The sequence below is a fragment of the Monodelphis domestica genome, chromosome 5 (genome assembly GCF_027887165.1).
Source record: "Monodelphis domestica isolate mMonDom1 chromosome 5, mMonDom1.pri, whole genome shotgun sequence".
In the NCBI taxonomy this organism is placed as follows: domain Eukaryota; kingdom Metazoa; phylum Chordata; class Mammalia; order Didelphimorphia; family Didelphidae; genus Monodelphis; species Monodelphis domestica.
Window position 1 is genome coordinate 219,096,946 of NC_077231.1, and position 20,611 is coordinate 219,117,556.

Genomic DNA, 20,611 nt, shown 5'->3' on the forward strand with positions numbered 1-20,611 from the left:
GCAATGTCTCATCTCATGTTGTTGATCAGAATGTTTCCTTATCCCTGGAGCATTTCCTCATCTTGTGAATACCAAGGACGCTGCCATTTTCAAGCAGAGCTTTAGTCGGTACTCAATTTAACTAGAGTACTAGAAGTCAAGTGTTGGAAAGCCAACTCAGGAATCAAGGATAAAGTTCAGGTCTAGATTCAGTAACCTGGATCCAGAGGGGATCGAGAACCCATTAGTCAAAGAAAGAGCATGTCAAAAGCCAAGTGAATAGATTGCTGTCAAGGGAGATAGAAGAGATGGTTATCAAAGACGAGGTAGAAGGTCAGAGCCCCAAATACAGGGATAATGCCAAAGGTGAAGATCAAGATGGGACTCTTGAGTTAAAACAACATGAGCAGAAACATAGTGTGTGGGGTATTTCTTCTCTCTTATGACATTGGAAATTATAATTTCAACTTCAGGATATGAAACAACTTGAATATTTTATGATATCAGCACTTTCTATGGCTAAATTTACCTCCCAGTGAGTCAGTGTCCAGCCTAAGGTTCAGTTTCAGGTTTATTCAACCTTGAAATAACCTATACAGTATTGAACACCATCCTCAAGTAATGCAGAGTCCTATTATCCTTTCTTCCCTCCAGCCTCATCTCCTTCATCTCAGTCTAAATGAATCCTCCATGACAGGATGGTAGAGTCGAATCAATTCTCAAAGATGTTGCTTTCAGCCAATCAGGAAATGCTGCTTGTCTGTGCTATATTCTAGGTTTAAGGGGAGGATGGGGGAGAGGAGTATTCTTAACATATGGTGGCTATAAATAGGGAAGTTGGAGTAATATTGATTTTGCATAGTATGGAATTTTTTTTTTCCTTTAAGGAGTCCAGGTCATTGTTCTTGGGATTTAGTTGGTCTGCAGGAGATGGATGGCTTGAGATTTGGCAGGATTCCTATTGCCCTGCTCTCCGAATTTCTGACCTAGCATTGTTGCCCTGGTAGATGTGGAGGCAGAAAGGACTAGCATCTGTTTTGCAGTAATTATATCCTTTTGTCTTTCGTTACAACAAAAGTCATTTTTATTGGATTTTATGGTCAATTAATGTGTCATCTTGTTCCAATCCTGAGCCTGTATCACTAGAGTGGCCTGAATTAGGCCTGGCACAGAATACTTGGCTATGTACTGAGGATATAAATAAAAAAATGAAACAGCCCCTTTTCATAAGAATCATATTCTATAGAAGGAGATAATATGAATTCATGTCTGCATACACAAATATAAACAAAAGAAATGGTAACTTATCTGGAATTTCAGAAAGCAACAAAAATCATGTATGACTTCATAAAATAAGCCAGTGAGAAATAAGGGAACTTCTCCTCTGAACTCTGATTATGTGCCATTTCTATATTTCCAATCTAACTAAAGTAAAACATTAAGTTTAGAAAGCATCTTAGTGTTGTCTCTTCCCCTAGTGCTGAGGAGTCCATTAAGCTCTATTTTTGCATTGCCCTCCACATTTACAAGTACAGATTATCTTAGATCTTCTAGGTGAAATTTCTCCATAATGATCCCCTATAGAAAAATTTCTAAATGCTATTCTTTATGTGGAATAGCACGTCTACCAACTTCTGTGCCTCTGCCCAGATGGTTTTCCTGTCTGTAATTCATTCTGTTGTCACTTCTACCCTAAAGAACCCCTAAATTCCTCCCATAATTGCCACCTTATAGAGTTGTCTTTCATAGTCCCTCTAGTTTTTACTGATGTCTCAATCTTGAAATCACCTTGTATATACTTCATATTTACTTATCTATTTACATGCTGTACTCCCTCAGTTGTATCCTTGAATATAGGAATTGTTTTGTTTTTGTTTTTATACCCTGAAGCCCTAGCACACTTCCTTGCTCATAGGAAGTGCTAAATAATGTTTATTGAACTGAATCAAACTAAAAGAATTTGTACTGTTCTAAACTTCTTGTTTAACAATAAAAAAAGTTAAAGGAATTTTGCAGTACTGAATTTAAACAAAGTGCAACTGGATTTGAAGACAGCAATCTATCTTAGCTCCCTAAATTATGTTTTTGAGCCAGATATCACATGGTAAAAGGCTAGACTTAATTCATAATTATGATCTTTAGACATTGTCATAATATTAATTAATTCATCATCAAATTATCAACTGCAACTGTATTCTAGAAAAGGAGAAACTCATTACCTTTGCTTATGTGAAAATCATAATAACCAATAGCAAAAAGACTTCTATTTTAGTGTGGCATTTAGAACTAAATGTTTCAATGTTACTATTTTATTTTTAAATATTGATTTTATTTTTATTTTCCCTATTTTTTTCAGTTATGAATCAAGCACAAAATAAAATAGTCATTAAAAGAAAAAAGAGATTGTATATATACCTTATTAATTATTAAAATATGCATATTAACAAAAAATAAACAGAAAGTATGTACAAATGTACTTTAACCGGGTATTAACTTAATCATACTATTTGTTTTCATGGCTATTTTCAAATTTATTTTCTCCATATTTATGTTAGATAAATTATTGTTATAGTCAATTTATATTGTTATTTTTGTTCTGGTTTCTTTGATTTGAATCAGCTTGTGATTCATGTTTTTGTATTAAATTCTCCATAATTATCATTTAATGATAATTGTACTCAAATACAACCATAGGTTATTTAATCATTTCCCTAATCAATAGAAAGTTATTATGTTACTAGTTATTTTCCATTATATATGCAATGTTAGGATATTTTGTAAAGTTATGACTTTTTGATTAACTTCTTTACTTAATATTCTCTGAAGTGACTATGAACATTGTGATATTTCATGGTAATAGTAGATAATATTTTTCCCAAAATTTTAACCAATTCAGTATCCCACTAATATTGTACTTAAAAATTCCAGCTATACCAACTCTGAATATTATTATATTTTAGTATGTTTGCAAACTTGATTGTTATCAGTTTCTGAATATTATTAAATTGAAACTATCATGAAAGATTTTGAATATTTTATATAATTATAGATTAATTACTCCTGTTTGTATCTGGCTATTTACAGCTTTTGACCACTTATGTGATGTGAAAAAATTTTCCCCAAGTCTTACTTCTCATTTTGAATACATTAGTTTTTATCATGTGAATGTTTCTAATATAATCAACAATTAATATTGTCACATAATTTCTTCAAAGTCATGAGTAGGGGGCAGCTGGGTGGCTCAGTGGATTGAGAGCCAGTCCCAGAGACGAGAGGTCCTAGGTTCAAATCTGGCCTCAGACACTTCCTAGCTGGGAAACCCTGGGAAAGTCACTTGACCCCCTATTGCCTAGCCCTTACCACTCTTCTGATTTCAAGATGGAAGGTAACGGTTTAAAAGCAAAATAAAACAAAACAAAACAAAGTCATGAGTACTTAAGATTTTTAAACTCTCTCCAAAGTTGTGAAGTTAACTCTTTCTATTTTCTTCATGGCTTTCTTTTTTCACATCCCAATATTTAGATATATGGTCCCACTTTGGACATTGTGAAGTGTGAATCAGACTTTCTTTGTCTAGCATTAGCAACTTTTAAATTAATCAACCAAAACTGAAAACACCCCTACTTAACACTTTGTAAGCCATCAAGTAAGAGAATTCACAAGTCACTTATTTGGAGAGCTCCACCGTTTTAACCCAACCAATCAGAAACATGTGAATCCCATGATAAAAAGTTGCCACTTTCAGAGGATGAGAGGTGTGAATCCCACAGATACTGCCCCCCCCACTCCCTCCCCGGGCATTGCTAGGCAATTTGGAAGCTATGATTGGCCCCTGTGAAGAGGGAAAGGGACAAAAAGAACTATAAAAGTCCTGAACTTCTTTGGCTGAAAGTTGTCATCTTTGGAGTCATCTTTCATTGGTGACCTGCATCTTGGAGGTAAGTTAGGACTTGGACTGTTTCTTTGGTGAGTATCTGGCCTTCCTTTCCTGGTGCCTCGAGAGAGATTAGTTTCAGAGGCCTTCCCCTCTTGAAGGATACTGTGTAGGTGGAACATTGGGTCCTTCAGTGGAGGATTAACAAGCCCTGATAGGCTAGACATCTTCTCTACCCTCTTCTTGTATTTCTCAACTTTCAGTCTTTCCACCCTTTTGTAAGTAAAAGCTATTAAAAATCATTTTACTTCAGTTATAATATTTTAAATTGACAACCACTATATTAGAATTCTCACATATTTAGTCAAATCCTTAAATTTAATTCCTTATGACATTACTGTGATGTATGTTCCAAGATAATAGGGAAAGGGCTCCTGTTTGAGGCTTTTAGATTCTTTCAAATGGGCCAGAAAAATTGAACCAGGAAGTGAAATGCTCAAAGTTGCATTTTTCAAAGGCTAATTTTGTGATAGTATGAATTATATATAGTTAGGCATGGGAAGAGATCAGAGTCAGGTAGATGATTGTGGAAATCCAGCCATAGAATAAGGAAAATATGGATGATATGGATAGTAAAAATAGAAAAGAAGTGACAGATGGAAGAAATATTTTGCTTGCAAAATTGAAAGTGTTAGGTGATTGAATGTGTATAGAGGATCAAACAGAAGAATGACAAGATCATCCCAAAAGTTCAAGGCTGGATGACTGGGGGAATGATCCTATTACAGGCAACTGAAAAATAATTAGTAAGATGTTTCTGTTCTACTTATCCTATTTTCATTTTTTCTTAGAGGGAAGAAGACCTTGAACCCAATAGTCTGGAATCCGCAGGTATCCCTACTTGATTCAGGGAAAACATTTTCTGGAAATCCTAAATTTAACTACTTTAGAAAGTATAGTTTGAAACAGGAAATGGGATATTTTCTCTTATCTTTCTATTGTATTCCATATTTACCAAAGCAGCAGGGAATGCAATGAAACCAAAAGACATGACAAAAGAGCAAATGAAAAGATCATTGAATTCTGGGAGCATGAATGAGGGAGTAAATGAATGAATGGTTGGTTAAGTAGCAAGAAGGCACATTGGAGTAAATAAATGGATAGGTGGATGGAATTTGAAAATTATTCTATTAAATGCCAACCCCCAGTATGTTTTGAAAGATGCCATGGATAAAATTTTTAATATTTCTCTGGAAAGTTCTCACATGTCAATAATGCTTTTCTTGTTTTATTCCTCCCACATTGACAGTTTCATGCAAGAATTATCTTTATTTTTATTATTATCATTTATAAATGTATTATTTTGAATTCTGAAGTAGTTTGACTATATATCATACTTCTAAGAGTACATGTACCTTAAACCGCAGGTTATCATACCATTTTAGAACTCAAAAGGATCTTGGGGAACTTCAGGTCTGCACCATTTTAAAACACTTGGCATTGTGGCAACTATTTCATGACAACAATAATTCTCAAATTGTTTCTCCTGGATCTATTTTCTAGGTCAACTGTTTTTTTTCAATGAGATATTCACATTTTCTTCTTTTTTTTTCATTCTTTTGATTTTGTTTTATTGTTTCTTAATGTCTCATGACACCATTAGCTTTATTTTCCCAATTTTAATTATTAAAGACTGAATTTCTTCTGTGACCTTTTGATCCTCCCTTTTCATTTGGTCCATCCTACTTTGCATGAAACTCATTTCCTCATTGGATTTTTGTGCCTCTTTTTCCAGTTGACCAATTTTGCTTTCTAAGCTGTTATTTTCTTTTTGTATTACTTTCATTTCTTTTCCCCATTTTCTTCAATCAGTCTTATTTGATTTTTAAAATTCATTTTTGAGTTCTTCCAGAGCTTGTTACCAATTCCTGTTTTGTTTTGGTTTTTTGAAGTTTTGCATGTAGTTGCTTGGATCTTATCATCTCTTGTTGGTTCTGTTCTTTGCTCTTTTTCTCTTGTAGAAATTTTCAAGGGCCAAATGTTTCTTTTGCTGTTTGCTCATCTCCCCAGTTCCTTTTCTCTGTGCACTGGGGACTCTGAAAGCTGCTTGCCAATTCATTCTCTTCTACTGACTTTTGCCCTGGGGATAAATCTTCACTGCTGTTTTTGGAGGTTTGAGCTTTTGGACATCACTTCAGGCTAGTGCCAAGCCCAGGACCTCAAGGGGTGATATTGAGTTGCTCCCTTGATGGTGCAGCCCTCATCCTGGGTTCCTGAAGTCAGCCCATGCTCAGATTTTGTATCTGGTATGTTGCAGGGGGTAGTGGTTGGTCAGCACTCCTATGCAGTTTTGCTTCCAGTTCCCCCTTATCCCATGAAAATCTACTCTCTCTGCCTACCTTTCAAGTTTTGAGGCATCTTCTAAAAATCAGTTTGAAAAGATAGAGTGGTTTTGGCTTTTGCTTCTACTAAATCACCATCTTGACTCCTTCCCCACTTTGGCAAATATTCCAAAGCAAGAGAGCATATTAGAGGTCCTAGGTTGTAGGAAAACTTTTAGATCTGCCAAGAAATGGGCAGAGTACTGGCCTAAAGTGAAGGAAAAGGGAATGTGGAGATTGTGGGTTAAGGCATGCAATTGGTTTAATTCCTATTGATTCCTAGGCTTAGACTAGGAATAAACCCTAGTTGAGGAGAAGAAATTGCTATTCTATGGCCAACATAAAAAAATAGATTTATGCTATATTATATAAAAACTGGAGGCCAAAGATCCCTTTTGTTTTTTGAGTACATAATAACAATCTAGTCCTGGTAGAGAGAGAGAATATCATTATTCATCTTTTATTAAGTACCTACAATAAATATACTGGTAGGCCCTGAGGCTTCAAAGATAAGATCCATCCCTCAAAACATATACACCTAAACATATTTACTTATTTAATACATAATATTAATAATAGGTCACAAAATTTATAAAACACTTTTTCAGTATTTTTAAAATTTTTTTATCTCATTCTATTCTCATGACAACCATGAAAAGTAAGGGGGAATAGTCTTGTTTTTCCCATATTTTCTATTTAAAAAGTTAAAATACAGAAAGATAGTGAATTACTCAAAGGGATACAACAAATCAGTGTGATCTGGGACTAAATTTATGTCTCCTGACTCCCATCTCTTGGTTCTTTCCATTAGCATTGAAATACAATTAGAGAAAAGACCAGTAGGGGATTATAGGGAAGATACATAGAGGGAAAATGTTGCCCAAAGGGATTTAAACTGTAGGTAAATGTCCAAGCTTTAGATATATGAGGGAGAGTGATAAAGAAAGGGAGCAGGGAAAGAATAATGGAACCCAAACAAAGTAGGTTCCTAGAAAAGATAAATTTTTATGAATTGCCTATTTTAAAATAATGGAATTTAAGAGAGGGACTATTCATAAATCAAGCTTTGACATACTATGAAAAGCCAGGGGAATAAAATAAGTCAGAAAGAAGATAACAAGACCCCCAAAGAGGGGACATTAATTTCCCTCTCAGAATGTCAAATACTTCTTCGACCTTCAACAACCTAAGTGCTTCTGGAGCTTCCTGCTCCCAAAGACCCGTATGATGTAAATATTACTGTCCATTGAAAATGAGTTAAGTATCCACTTCAAACAAGTCTTCTCTTCTTTGTAAGTCATTGGAAAATTTCTGTAGCTGAAAGTGGGCAGCTGATACTGAATGTGGGATTAGGAAACTGAGATACCATTAACAAAATAAAATGAACCCACCTTCAAGATTTTTAAACTGAGTTTCATATGCTCTGTGTCTCTATTCTTCAGAATTTTGAGTATTTAGAATGAAATTAACAAACACTGTTATTTCACCACTTTTTCATTGTGTATAATCAGATCCTGCTGGTCCCATCTAAAGGAGTTGAGGATTCCAATAAAAATAGTCAAATAGGCTTAAAACTGAAGAGGGTATTAAAATGACTAAACTTAAGATTAAAGGGGACACAGAAATTTAGCAGGTTAGGTCTTCATAGTCCTGTTATATAGGGCATCACATAAATAATTCATTGGAAATCTTTCTTGAAAATTTCCTCACATCCTGACTTTGCTTAAATTGGATTTTTTTTAAAAGACTGATGCAAAGTTAGGGATAAATTCTTTCTTTTATTTAAAAAAATCCACCTGAATTAACAGTCTTGAAATTTCTGTTAAGCATTTTGAAGCATAATTATTCTCAAATACTTAAATGTCATATTAAAATATTGGGACATTTTTCATGAATAGAAAGTGCTATCATGGAAGGCAGAAGTAGTTTTTTTGAAGATTCATAAGAAGGCATGATTTTGAAAAATGAATATTTTTATCTCTCTTTTGGTCTTCCAGATCACTTACTACTTTTCACCACAGGGAAGGATGAAGGGAGTTCAGTGGAGTATTATAGTGTGAAATATAAAGGGACAATGTTATGAGAAAGACTGCTATAAAACACATTAAGAGAGGATAAGAGACATTTAATGTTACAATTGGAGAAGAAATGAATTTGTTTTCTTACTCTCCAGAAAAGTTAACTAATTGTTTATAATCAAACATTTTATATTATTATTTGGAAGTTTTGAAGTTACAATGGTATTTCTAGTATAAGAAAGACCTGAAGACATAAAAAATGGGGTCAATATGAGAGCCCCTGAGACTGGAGATCCTTCCAGTAATCTGGTAGAAAAAAACAGGGTTGGGGAAAGCCATTGCCTATGTGATATCAACATCTGGATAAAGAGTGAAAAAATAATTATTACCTTAAATGTTTATCCTACATTAGAAATCCTATCAAATTGAATTAAAATATTTCTTAAGTGCTTGACATATTCAAGTCATTATGCTTCATGTTTTTGTTTTATTCTGTTTTATAAGCACTAATATGGGAGGGGAGATATAGTTAGTGCAGTTCTGAGTACATGAATTTCAGGTGGAAGTGTCTGAGAGGAGAGATGACTAGCAGAAGACAAAAAGCTATTCTATTTTCTTTACTGGTAATTCTCTTGAGTGACAGGGGTGTGGTGTGGTAACAAAGGCTTGCTCAATGCATATCCTGTTTTCTCATCTTTAAAATGGACATTATAGTCCTAATTCACAGAGTTGAGGATCAAATGAATTAATGAATATGAAGATCTTTTTAAACTTCAAAATGGTGTATAAATATTTGCCAGTCTTGTTACTAGGAGTATTATTAGGTTACACAACTACCAGATTTTATTCAGTACCAACACCCTGGAAATTGGTGATCAACAAATGTTATTTGATATTGATAAGAAGGATTCACTGATCAAAAATCTCTTTCACTAATCTGGCACTTACCCCTGAAAACTTGATTTGATTATATGATATATGAAATATAATATAGGAAAACTGAATATATGATTATAGTTGAATTTCCTCTGTACTAAGATTTTACCTTTGCCAAATGGAGTCTAAAATGCAAACAACCCAGGAATGGATTCAATTGCACTCATTTATACATTTAATGAAATTCAGTTTGCCCAGTGACTTTCCTCTCTGGCAACTAGCTGATATTAAGGTACTGAAAAATTTTGAAGGAGGCATAAAGGAATTAGGAGCTGGGTGAGGAAGAAATAATTTTGGAGAATGGAATACTCTTTTGTTAAGACCATAAAGAAGAGAAAAGAGTAGTTCAACACTTGTACTTTTAAAAATTCCTCATTTTCTTATTAGGAATGGTTGTTAATATGATTGATTTTCTTTAGGAGAGAGTGCTTCCCATTCAAGATTGATTTTTAAGTCTTAGTAAAGCATTGACAGAAATATTTATCTTTGGTTGTTCTCCCCTTTCCATCTCAACTTAGTGCCCATTTCACTGTTGTCAGTACCTCTTTCCCTGCCCATCCAAAATTCACCTACTACTCATATATTTGTATGGCAATTCTCAAGTCATAGAGGGAGAAAAGAGTCTCATATATTCCTTCATACCAAGGATTTGTGTGCCCTGGCCTGGCAATTATCATAGACAGAACAAAAGACTTATGATTCAGGAAAAATAAGTTGGACTTCAACCTCAGAGATTGCTAGATTTCTGATAATTGGGAATTGCTTAGTTGTGCAGACCCTCAATTTCCTGATTTGTATATGGAGTGAATAATAGTTGTATTATTTAAAATGGTTTTTGAACGTGTTTTATACATTTTAAAGGGTCACAGAAATATATTACTTTAATTTGATACTTAAATTGTTAAATAGAACTCCCAGGAGTTATTGAGGGAATTTTAAAAGAGAACCTCAAAGAGAAGATGGTAGTATCCCACACAGATCTAGCCTAGATCTTGGCATATTGCTTATCATGATATCCAATAGAGAGATATTTTTAGATGGAGGACTTTACCTGTACCCTTCAACTCATGTCATCTAGATAACTCTTTGCTTTAACTCTGTTTAAACTGATTATCAATGTCTTACAAGAGAAAAGATCTCTGTTCTTATGGAATTCATGTTTAGGAAGATGGACTGCAGGGACATGTTCTCCTGTTGTATAATTTTGAGGAAATGTAGTTTATTTTTCTTTGCTTAAACAATGGGAATCCAAAAGATAAAATCAGGGAGAAAAAAACAACAGCTGAAGAATGATTTAATAGGAGACAAAATGTAAGAATTGCTATGAATATTCAATGTAGCTGGCTTAGGAGAGGATAACAGGACAAAAAGAAAATATGTTCACATGGGACAGAGAGACTAAAAATAAGAGAGTCTATGAAGAAGGTGTTTATTAAATACAATTAATTTTTAGCCTCATTTGCCTATTCATTTATTATTTGTTAAAAGCCTACTGTGTTCTGTCACTATGCTGAAATAATTTAGACCTTATCTGACTATAGAGGGATTGAATAATTTATAAAGCAATTGATTCTTTAGAAAAAGTTATATTTAGCATCATAGGATTTGAGACGAAATCTCAATTTTGCTGCCTTTATATTTTAAGAAAGATCACTTTATCTGTCTGGATCTATTGAGGTAAAAATGAAGGAAATGGTATAGGGCATTGAATGCTGAATTTGAAGTTAGGAAGACCTGAGTTTGAATCTGCTCCACACATTTATTAGCTGTGTCAACCTTGGAAAGTCACTTTACCTCTGCCTAGATAAATTTCCTAAATCGTTACATGTGTATTAAAAGAATACCTACCTCTCAGAGTTGTTGCAATACTAGAAATGAGATAATACATCCAAGTGTCTTTAAGAAATTAAAATACTATAAAATATTAGCTATTAATTTTTATATACACATGACTAAAAGTAAATTGGCATCTGATGCAACCTTTGCCATGTAAAAGTTTATAAGGATTTGTGAAAATGTTCAAAATATCCCAATACCACATTTTTAGTCCTCTTGATAACTTTTGAGTTAGTTAAATGTAACTTTGTCTAGAATAAAGGATCTAGAATTAATTTTCAATGACTACTTCCATTTATGTCCTAAAAGGTTCAAAATAACACTATTACCAAAAGAAGAATAGCAATTTCTGATTCTCTGGTATAGGTAATTTCCACACTGAGTCTGATTATCTAGAAAATGAGAGGGACCTTAAGGTCTCTACTAAATACATGACTTGAAGATTGTTTGGATATAGGGAAGGATCAGTGGAGGGTGAGAGAAAAAAGAAAAAAATGGCTCTTAGGTTTGGGTCCTGAGTGAGTGGAAGAGTATTGGTACATGAGAAAAATAGACTTTTCACTCACTTTAATTCAAGAAAAACAGGAGGTGGAGCTGATTTGGGGGAAATTATGAATTTATATTTGTTATATTTACAGTGATTATAGTGAATTAAAGTAGAAATATCCAATAGATATTTGAAGATATATCACTAAAGAATAAGGCTAGACCTGGAGTCAGGAAGACTTGAGTTCAAATCTCATCTCAGCCACTTCCTAGCTGTGTGACCTGGGGCAAGTCATTTAATCTCAATTGCCTAGTTCTTGCCACTTTTCTCTTTTAGAATTGACATTAATACAGAAAGAAGGTAAGGTTTGGTTTTTTTTTTAAGTAAATGCTTATAAAAAATAAAGCATATGGCTAGATCTGAGTTTTATGTACATAAATACAAATACATTGTAAATTTTGACAGCAAGATAATTCTTTAAGAGAGAAGGTCTAAAAAGAAAAGGAGATACAATTTAGGACAGAAATGAGGTCAATAGTCTTAGTTAAGAGTTCAGGAAGAAAAGAGGAGTCAGTTAATAAGACCAAGAAAGGTTAGTAAAGAAGCACAAGGAGAGTGAAATGTTGAAGACAGTGAGTGATTAGAGCAGAAGGGTTCAACAGTGTCATATGTTGGGAAGAATGAACACTGAGCAAAGGGATTTGTGGTGAGGAGAGTGTCAACAGGAAGATAGAATCCATTACAGAGGAATAAGGAGGGAATGGGTGATAGGTAATTGAACACAATGAGCATTCATTTGATGAATTTCCAGTGAAATGGAAGAATAAATTGCTAACCTGAGTAGGAAAACCAGGCAAAGAAAAGTTTTATTCTGAGGCAGACAATAATTATGGAAAGGAGCATGGGTCACCATAGAAGGTGAGACTAACAAGGCTGGGAATAGCTAATTCCTCTTAAAGGAGAAAATAAAAGTTGAAAGAGGAAAATCCAAACAATTCTTTCATTGTGTTTAGAAGGGGATACAGAAGACAAACTCATGCATGTTTGTCTTTTTTGAATTTACTGAGCATAATAGGAGACTTTCTGAAGTGTTTTCTTAGAGTACCTGTATTTAATGATGTGTTCATCCATGAGGAAATATAGATAGATAGGTAAAGATTTGAAGAAGATGCATGCTTTTTAGCCATTCACTCTTGGTTACATGAAAGGGAAATTGAGGGGCTATGCTGAAGAAATGGTGCCATGATCAAAACTGAGGTCTGATCATGAGAATGGTCCAGAGTTGAAATAGGTATTATGCAGAGAGATGTACAATGAAATGTGTCTAGTGTGCAAATATACATTCTCATTAAGACAGGACCATATTCTGATTGTCAATTTTGCCCATTGTTTACTTCAGAAATGAAAAATAAAGGATTTAATGGTGTCTTTGAACCTCATCTGCTTGTCTTAGGGACAAGATTTTGAGTTAGCAGGGAAGGTAGAGATCATCTAATCCAAGCCTTTAATTTCACATTTGATGGTACAGAAACTCAGAGAGGGTAAAATATTGCTCATGATCATTCAGGCAATATGTGTTAGAGTCAGTTTTTGAACCAATGTCTAGCCCTTAATCCATTTGTCACCTGACACCCTATATTGAAATCAAGGATGAAGAAGAAATATTTATTGCTTCTGCATTCCTGTGAAATAACTTTTACTTGCTAATTTTCTAAAAAGTACTATGCAGATTAGACAAACAGTAATGGAGGTAGGTGGGAAAAATACTGACCTGAGTTCCAATCCCTCCCCTGATACTTATTGCTTATGATAATCAAGTATTGATGAATAAGATGACAAAATGACCTTTTCCCCATAGCTTCTTTTTATGCCTTCTCCTTAAACAGTTCTTTGTTATAGTGATTGTTGTCATTTCCCTTTTAGAATGACTTTGTCATAAATTCATTTTCTCCCTCCCATATTCAACAGATATGACTTTTCTGGACATATTTTCTAAATAATTTCTAAACAGTGTGTAAAATGTGGGAGTTGGTTTCATTGATCTCTAAGGTTTCTTGTAACTCCAAATTCTAGGGTATTAGCATTTTATAATTCATTATCATTAACAACCACATCTATCAATAGTTTTTTGAAAAAAACATCAAACTCTTTTTAATATTATGATTAAAAATTAAGTATGACCTCCAAAACCCAGTTCTGTATTCACAAAGATTATAGAGATGTAGATAAAAATCACTTATTAAAATTTTTGTGATAATAATGATATTTGTGTGACATTTTGCTATTAGTCAGCCATATTCCATGTCTATGTGATTCTCACAACAACCCTACACAGTAGGAAGTGCCAGTTTTATCTTCCTTATTTTTTAGATGAGGAAACTGAGATGGGTTAATTGAATTGTCCATTGTCACAAAATAAATACCAAAGGTGAATTTGAATGCAAGAATATGTCAATCAAACAACATCTATTTTAAACAACATTTAGTTTGTATCTTATTGATTCCAAATTCAGCACTCTCTCCATTATGCTACATTTCCATTTGTCCTCAGACCAAGAATATGTCATCATCCATAGAATACCTTCCCAGTCTTGTATATGCATGTGACAGAATGACCTTTTTCTTTTAACTCCTTTACATTTTATCCTCAAACAGCAATTTATTGTAGTGTTGGTTATATTCCCCTTACCTTATATGATATTTAACCATAAGATCTTTTTCCCTCCCATATTTAAAAATATGACTTTTCTGGACATTAATTTGGTCTTATTTTCTCTATGACATTGACCAGAATGTTCTCAATTCAAATGACAGAAGTATGTTTCATATAACAGATAGATGATGCCCACATTAGGAAATTGAAAAGATTTTCTCATAATCAAAAATAAATTAAATCACTAATATATCTTTTATCATCACTCTTCAAAAATCACTATTTTCTGATCAGGATACAAAGCAACGCCTTTAAGTTCTAACTTAATTACAGGAAGCACTCTCTGTACTCATCCTTGTAATCTGGCTAACCAGTGCCTTTAAGGAAATGGTACGTCAGCCTTCTATTGATTGTGAATGCCATAAGAATGTAGAGTATATAGATTGTGTATAAATTTAATTTTTTTTGTGCCAAGGTCTAATGAATTTCTAGGCATATACCAAGTGCCTAATAAATATTTATTGAAGTCATGAATGCAGTGAACTTGGGCTCCTCTTTCTTGAAGTTTGATACCCAAAGATGGGCTTCTTTTGTTCTTCCTTGGGGCTGGCACTAACTAGGATCTATTTTCACACCTTACCGTATTCTGCTTTGCACTTGAAGGAAGATATAGAGAGAGTATCACTTTAAGGTAAATGGCATAGTTTCTCTCTTAAAGCTGGATTACCCAAGCACCACTTTTGATTGGTAGAAAGGAGTCAAATGGATTGAAAATTCTCAAATAAGACAATGATTGATGGAACAAAGTTTCAGAGAAGATGAGAGGTGATGATGCTTGAAGGAGTATGTTTAAAAGTCAACTGAGTCCATGGTAATGAGACAGAGTGAAATCGTCAGAGGGACCACAGCCACAATCATAGAATCTTTTATTTGGAAGGGGTTTTAGACATCATCTAATCAAGCTCCCTACTGGATGAGGAATTAGTTATGCAGTGTCCCTTCACACATTGAATCATACAGATGATTCAGGCACTTCCTTTGATAGGGCACTCATTACCTCATAAGTCAAGCTTATTCCATTTGTACTAACCACATCCTATTGGAGTCAATTGAGTTTACTTGTTTCAAACTGACAGAGATACTTAACAATAAAATCCTTGAGTGATAAAAATAGTCCTTTGAAAACCCAAGGTTTGATTTTTCAAACTATGATCTTTCCTATTTCTGCTTCTCCCTACAGATTCTCCATTAGCATTTAATGGAAACAGATAATCAGACTTGGGTAAGTAGTTCATTCATTCTCCTGGGGCTATCTAGTGACTGGGGGACTCAGATCTTTCTCTTTATTCTTTTCCTGTCCATTTACCTGCTGGCTGTTCTTGGAAACATCCTCATCATCATTCTTATCAGACTGGATACCCGGCTGCATACTCCTATGTACTTCTTCCTCACCAACCTCAACCTTGTTGATGTCTCTTACGCCACCAGCATTGTGCCCCAAATGTTGGCGCATTTCCTGGAAGAACAAAAAACAATTCCATATGTGAGCTGTGCTGCCCAGCTCTTTTTCTCTCTGGGCCTGGGTGGGATCGAATTTGTTTTGTTGGCCACGATGGCCTATGACCGCTACGTAGCAGTGTGCAACCCCTTGCGCTACTCGGCCATCATGCATGTTGGCTTGTGTGCTAGGCTGGTGACTGCCTCTTGGGTCAGTGGCTCTCTGAACTCTCTCATGCAGACAGCCATCACTTTTCAGCTCCCCATGTGCACAAACCGTGTCATTGACCACATATCATGTGAACTCTTAGCTTTAGTCCGCTTGGCCTGTGTGGACACCTCTTCCAATGAGGTTGCAATTATGGCGTCCAGCATCGTCCTGCTCATGACTCCATTCTTGCTGGTTCTGCTGTCCTATGTCAAGATCATTTCTACTATCCTGAAGATCCAGTCCACAGAGGGAAGGAAGAAAGCCTTCCAGACCTGTGCCTCCCATTTGACAGTGGTGATTTTGTGCTATGGGATGACCATTTTCACATACATTCAGCCCCACTCAAGCCCCAATATCCTTCAGGAGAAGATGATCTCGCTGTTCTATGCTCTCTTAATACCCATGCTAAACCCTCTGATTTATAGTGTGAGGAACAAGGAAGTGAAGGGAGCTTGGCAGAAACTGCTAGGACAGTTCTATGAATTAAAGTCAAAGCTGACATCCTCATGAATCACACAAAAAGACAGCTGTGTCTCTGAACCATCTCTCCCAGATTCAAATTTGGTCTGCATTACCACATCACTGTCCCCCTTTTGAGAATTGGAAGAACTCTAAATCACATTCTGAAATAAAAAGTGAGGACTGGAGTTAAGAGAGACAGTGACTGCTGGTTTCACACCCAAAGATAGAACTTCCCAAGTTTACTCCACTCTTGTTTTTGATTTTCTGAATAATCTGGAAAAGAAATCTAATTTTATCATTTAATTTGTCTCGTTTTTCATGTTCACCTGTATGTGGAGATGAACTATGTTCTTTTAAAACAAAGTATTTTAATACTGAAAGAATCACTCAGAATAATTGCACATGGAGCGCTAGCATATTGCAGTAAAACCATCAATTTGTTTAATGCTGGGGAAAAAAAGTATTGTCATTAAAATTTAGGAAGGCATGCTTATTCAGAGTCTTATACATTATGGACACACTGTATCTATGTCAAATAAATGGATGTGTTGGGTTTATTTAGTGAGGGAGGAAGAGAAAGAATGACTATTTATTCTGAGTTTATATAACGTGGACTTTTTAGAAAGCACTTTACTTTAGATAAATACATTTCTACAAGTGAGCAAGAGATCCGAATGGCTGAAAAAAACACATTTTTTATGGGTGTGTGGGGGTGTAGCTTAAACCAGTCTAGTCCCAAAGGAATTAGTTGTCCCACATATCGCTGAAGTTTTGGGTATAAAACAAATTGAATCAGAATAAAGGCAGTGCCCTACTTCAGAAGCTGAGCAAATTTAGAATATAAAACATCTATATAGAAATACCCTAACAAAAATGAAGGAGACAATGTGGCATCGTAGAAAAAGAACAGGATTTAGAATCAGAGAACTTGGGTTTGAATCCTGCCTTTACTATTCCCTGGGTATCTTAGAGTAAATCTCTTTAGTTTCCTCATCAGTAAAATGACAGGTTCAGGAGGCAGCTAAGTGGTTTAGTGAATAGAGGAATGGACCTGGAATTATGAAGACCCCAGACATTTACTAGACCTTGGACAAGTCACTTAATCTTTGATTGCTTGACAAAACCATCAACTCAGTCCACTGAAGAAGGAAATGGCAAACCAGTATCCTTGCCACAAAAACCCTAAGAATTGCTATGGTCCTTAGGATCACAAAGAGTCTGACATGACTGAACTAATGAACAACAGGAAATTGAAGGGTTTAACTAGATGGTCCCTTCTAGTTCCACATCCTTTTATTATATGAACTTGACTTTAAGTGGACATCAGTGCTGGTAATTTCACTGGGCCAGTTTGTCATGTTTGGTAGAAAACAAGGGGCAGAATTTCAAGGTCTTTGATAAAAGGCACCTTGACCTTAGCAGGCTGTAACATATCTCACAAACTCTGGTGAAAAAGGATCCTTCCTGACAGGTGAGCAGAAGACCACAACCACTTTTGCTGGAAATTCTAGTAGGAAAAAAGGGCAAGAAGGAATGGAATTGATGAAGAAAAAGTACTGTATGGCAGAAAAAAAGGAGAAATGGGTGAAAATCATCACGCATACCACACTCCTAAATTTGAGATTTCTCTGTTACCCCGGGGTACCCCAGACTGTCTTCCTTCCTGCTTCTGTCTTCCCATAGGCTTAATGACTTTGTTTACTTCCCATTTATGCAAACTTTTGTGAATTTCAAGTAATTTCCAAATTCATTATTTCATCCATCCTCACAATAAACTCTGAGTTAGACACGGCTGGCTGAGTCCTTTTGAAATTAGATGATTCCTCTAAGGTAACACAGCTGGTTTATAGTCAGGCTTGGACTATGCTCTCTCCTTTTTTCCACTTCAACATTTTCTAAACTCACACACTCCTATCAGTGCTATAGGTTAAATTACACTTAATGAGTTAGGAAAAGGTTGTGGGAAGCTCTGAGAATCCTTTCATAGCACCAGGGAAACACACCTTGAAGAAAACAATAAATATACCCTAGCTAATCCTGGAGGATTATTTCAATTACCCCAGACCCAACTGTGCTTTCTTGAAACCTAACTAAAAGATAATTTTCTATTGTTCTGGGAAAACAGGGTTAAGTGACTTTCCCAGGGTCACAGAGCTAGGAAGTATTTGAGGCCAGTTTTAAATCCAGATCTTCCCACCTCCAGGCCTGGCACCATATCCATTGTGCCACCTAGCTGCCCCCTTTTCATTTATTTTTGTCTTTGCAATATAGAATAGTATCTTGGATATTTTTCTTAATTAATTTGTTTGTTGGTTACATTAAAATTCCCAGTTATCTCCTTCCCTTCCTCCCCTCCCTACACTAAAGAAGTTTTTGGACATTTTTGATACTTAATTATTGGATTTTATTGACAGACTGGAAGACAGATTCTGACTGTTACTTGCACAGTTGTGTGATCATAAATCTCATCCTACCTCAATAGGTTTCATTTTCTTCCTCTCTACAATGAATCTATTGGAATAGGTGATTTCTTGCATCATTTATAGGTCCAAATATGATATTTCAAAATGAAGGAAATGATAGTTTGGGTTGGAATAATTCACAAGAGGATCTTTAAGATAGAGACCTTTTTTAAGGCTTACCTTTTTTCTAAAAGACAGAATCCCAAGTTACCCTTGATAATGAAAACTTAATTAGAATTCCAGAGACCCTCAAAAAGTGGGTACGAATCTTGACAGTTCAAGTCACTGGCCTTCTATGAAGGGAATGTTTATGCATCTATTTGGAAGCAGGTAAGGCATCTAGAGAGGTAACATGTGATTGCTAGGTTTAACATCAGGAAAGTGAGGGTCCACATGCTTGGTGCTTAATTTTAATTTTTATCTTAGTTTGGAAAAGATAAACTTCATTGATCTTAATGATTCTAATAATTCAACAATATACAAAGTTATATACCTCACAAATGCCAAATTGTAAATTGATTCTTTTTTTTTTCATGACACTGAAGGAATTTTGGAATATCTTCCTTAAAGAATCTTCTACTGATACATGGCTGTTAATGAAACAAATGGAAAAATCCACATTCTGGTTCACAGGAGTATGACCAAAATAATAAGGATATTCAAAGCAATGTCCTATTTTACAATAATTTTTGTCACTGAGTAGATTCTCTATTTCGAGTTTTCTCATAGTGGTTATTTTCAGGCTTATATTCAAAAATAAATTTTTTATCTTTTCTTTCAAATAAAATTCACCAAGTTAAAAAACATTGTCCTGTAAAGACCAGTTAAAGACAAGGGGATAGACATAGGAGTGTTTTGATAAATATTTAACCACCATCTCTTTGGGAAAAGAAATGTAGCACAATATACTTTAAAATTTAATTTGCATTATTAATATTTTCACATCACTTTTTAAAGTCTAAAAACAATCAACAAAAAATGAATCAAGCCTTTATCATTTATTTTTTGAAGAATAAATACTCCCTCTGAAAATTTGATAATCAGTTCTCATAATATGGTTCATGTTGGCTCCAGTTCATACCAGGTTAGAATACTTATTAAGTGCTTACTATGTGCAAGGTTCTTTACTAATCATTGGAGATATATACAGGCAAGTAAGACAGCCCCTGCCCTCAAGGAGCTTACTTTCTGATAGGGGAAAATAACATATAAAAGATTGATAGAAAACAGGGGTTGACAGAGGAAGTGTCATGGAGGGCTGGTCTAAAGCAAGATAAAGCAAAAAGCTCACTTCTCAAAGCTATGTGACTTTGGGAGACTGTTTAAGGGTCCAGTAGGACAAAACAGTGACATAATAAGGAGAATGGATAAAAATGGCATGGATCTCTGGCTTTTAGCAAGATTAGGCAAAAGATTCTTGGGATATTTCATCTGGAGAGAAGACTGAGGGATGTGAGTGAGAGGCTGTCATGCAGAAAAAGAAATACACTTCTTTTTTACTTTCCCAGAGTGCCAAACTAAGGATAAGCTGTAGAAATTAAATGTATATTGATTGGGAAAAATCTTCTGGCAACTGGAGCTGTCCAGAAATGGAATGTGTTATCCTCCGCAGAAAAGGAAGGTGCATAAGCAGTAGCTAGACATTCACTTGTTGAAGTAATTATAGAGAGCCTTTCTACTTGGAAAGCTGTTAGAATTGATGACCTGTGGGGCCCCTTAAAACTCTTTAATTCTATGATTAAACTGGTATCAGTTCTTTTGCTTGTTGGCTTAATTAGAACAGAACCTGAAACCTTACAAATGGGGCAATTCTTT

The 20,611-nt window shown here is 34.9% G+C and overlaps 2 protein-coding genes across 2 annotated transcripts in view; both read left to right on the top strand.

Moving 5' to 3' along the window:
• LOC100618787 (olfactory receptor-like protein OLF3) overlaps nt 1–20,611 on the top strand; it is an 81,343-nt gene that overhangs the window by 36,452 nt on the left and 24,280 nt on the right. The window contains exon 3 of the mRNA XM_056799832.1: nt 15,405–15,446. The gene's annotated coding sequence lies outside the window, so the exon portion shown is untranslated. The remainder of the gene's footprint in view (nt 1–15,404; nt 15,447–20,611) is intronic.
• LOC100012393 (olfactory receptor-like protein OLF3) lies at nt 15,423–16,524 on the top strand. Its single transcript, XM_001366641.5, has one exon. It carries the CDS (start codon nt 15,423–15,425, stop codon nt 16,380–16,382), a length of 960 nt encoding a protein of 319 aa, XP_001366678.2. The 3' UTR covers nt 16,383–16,524.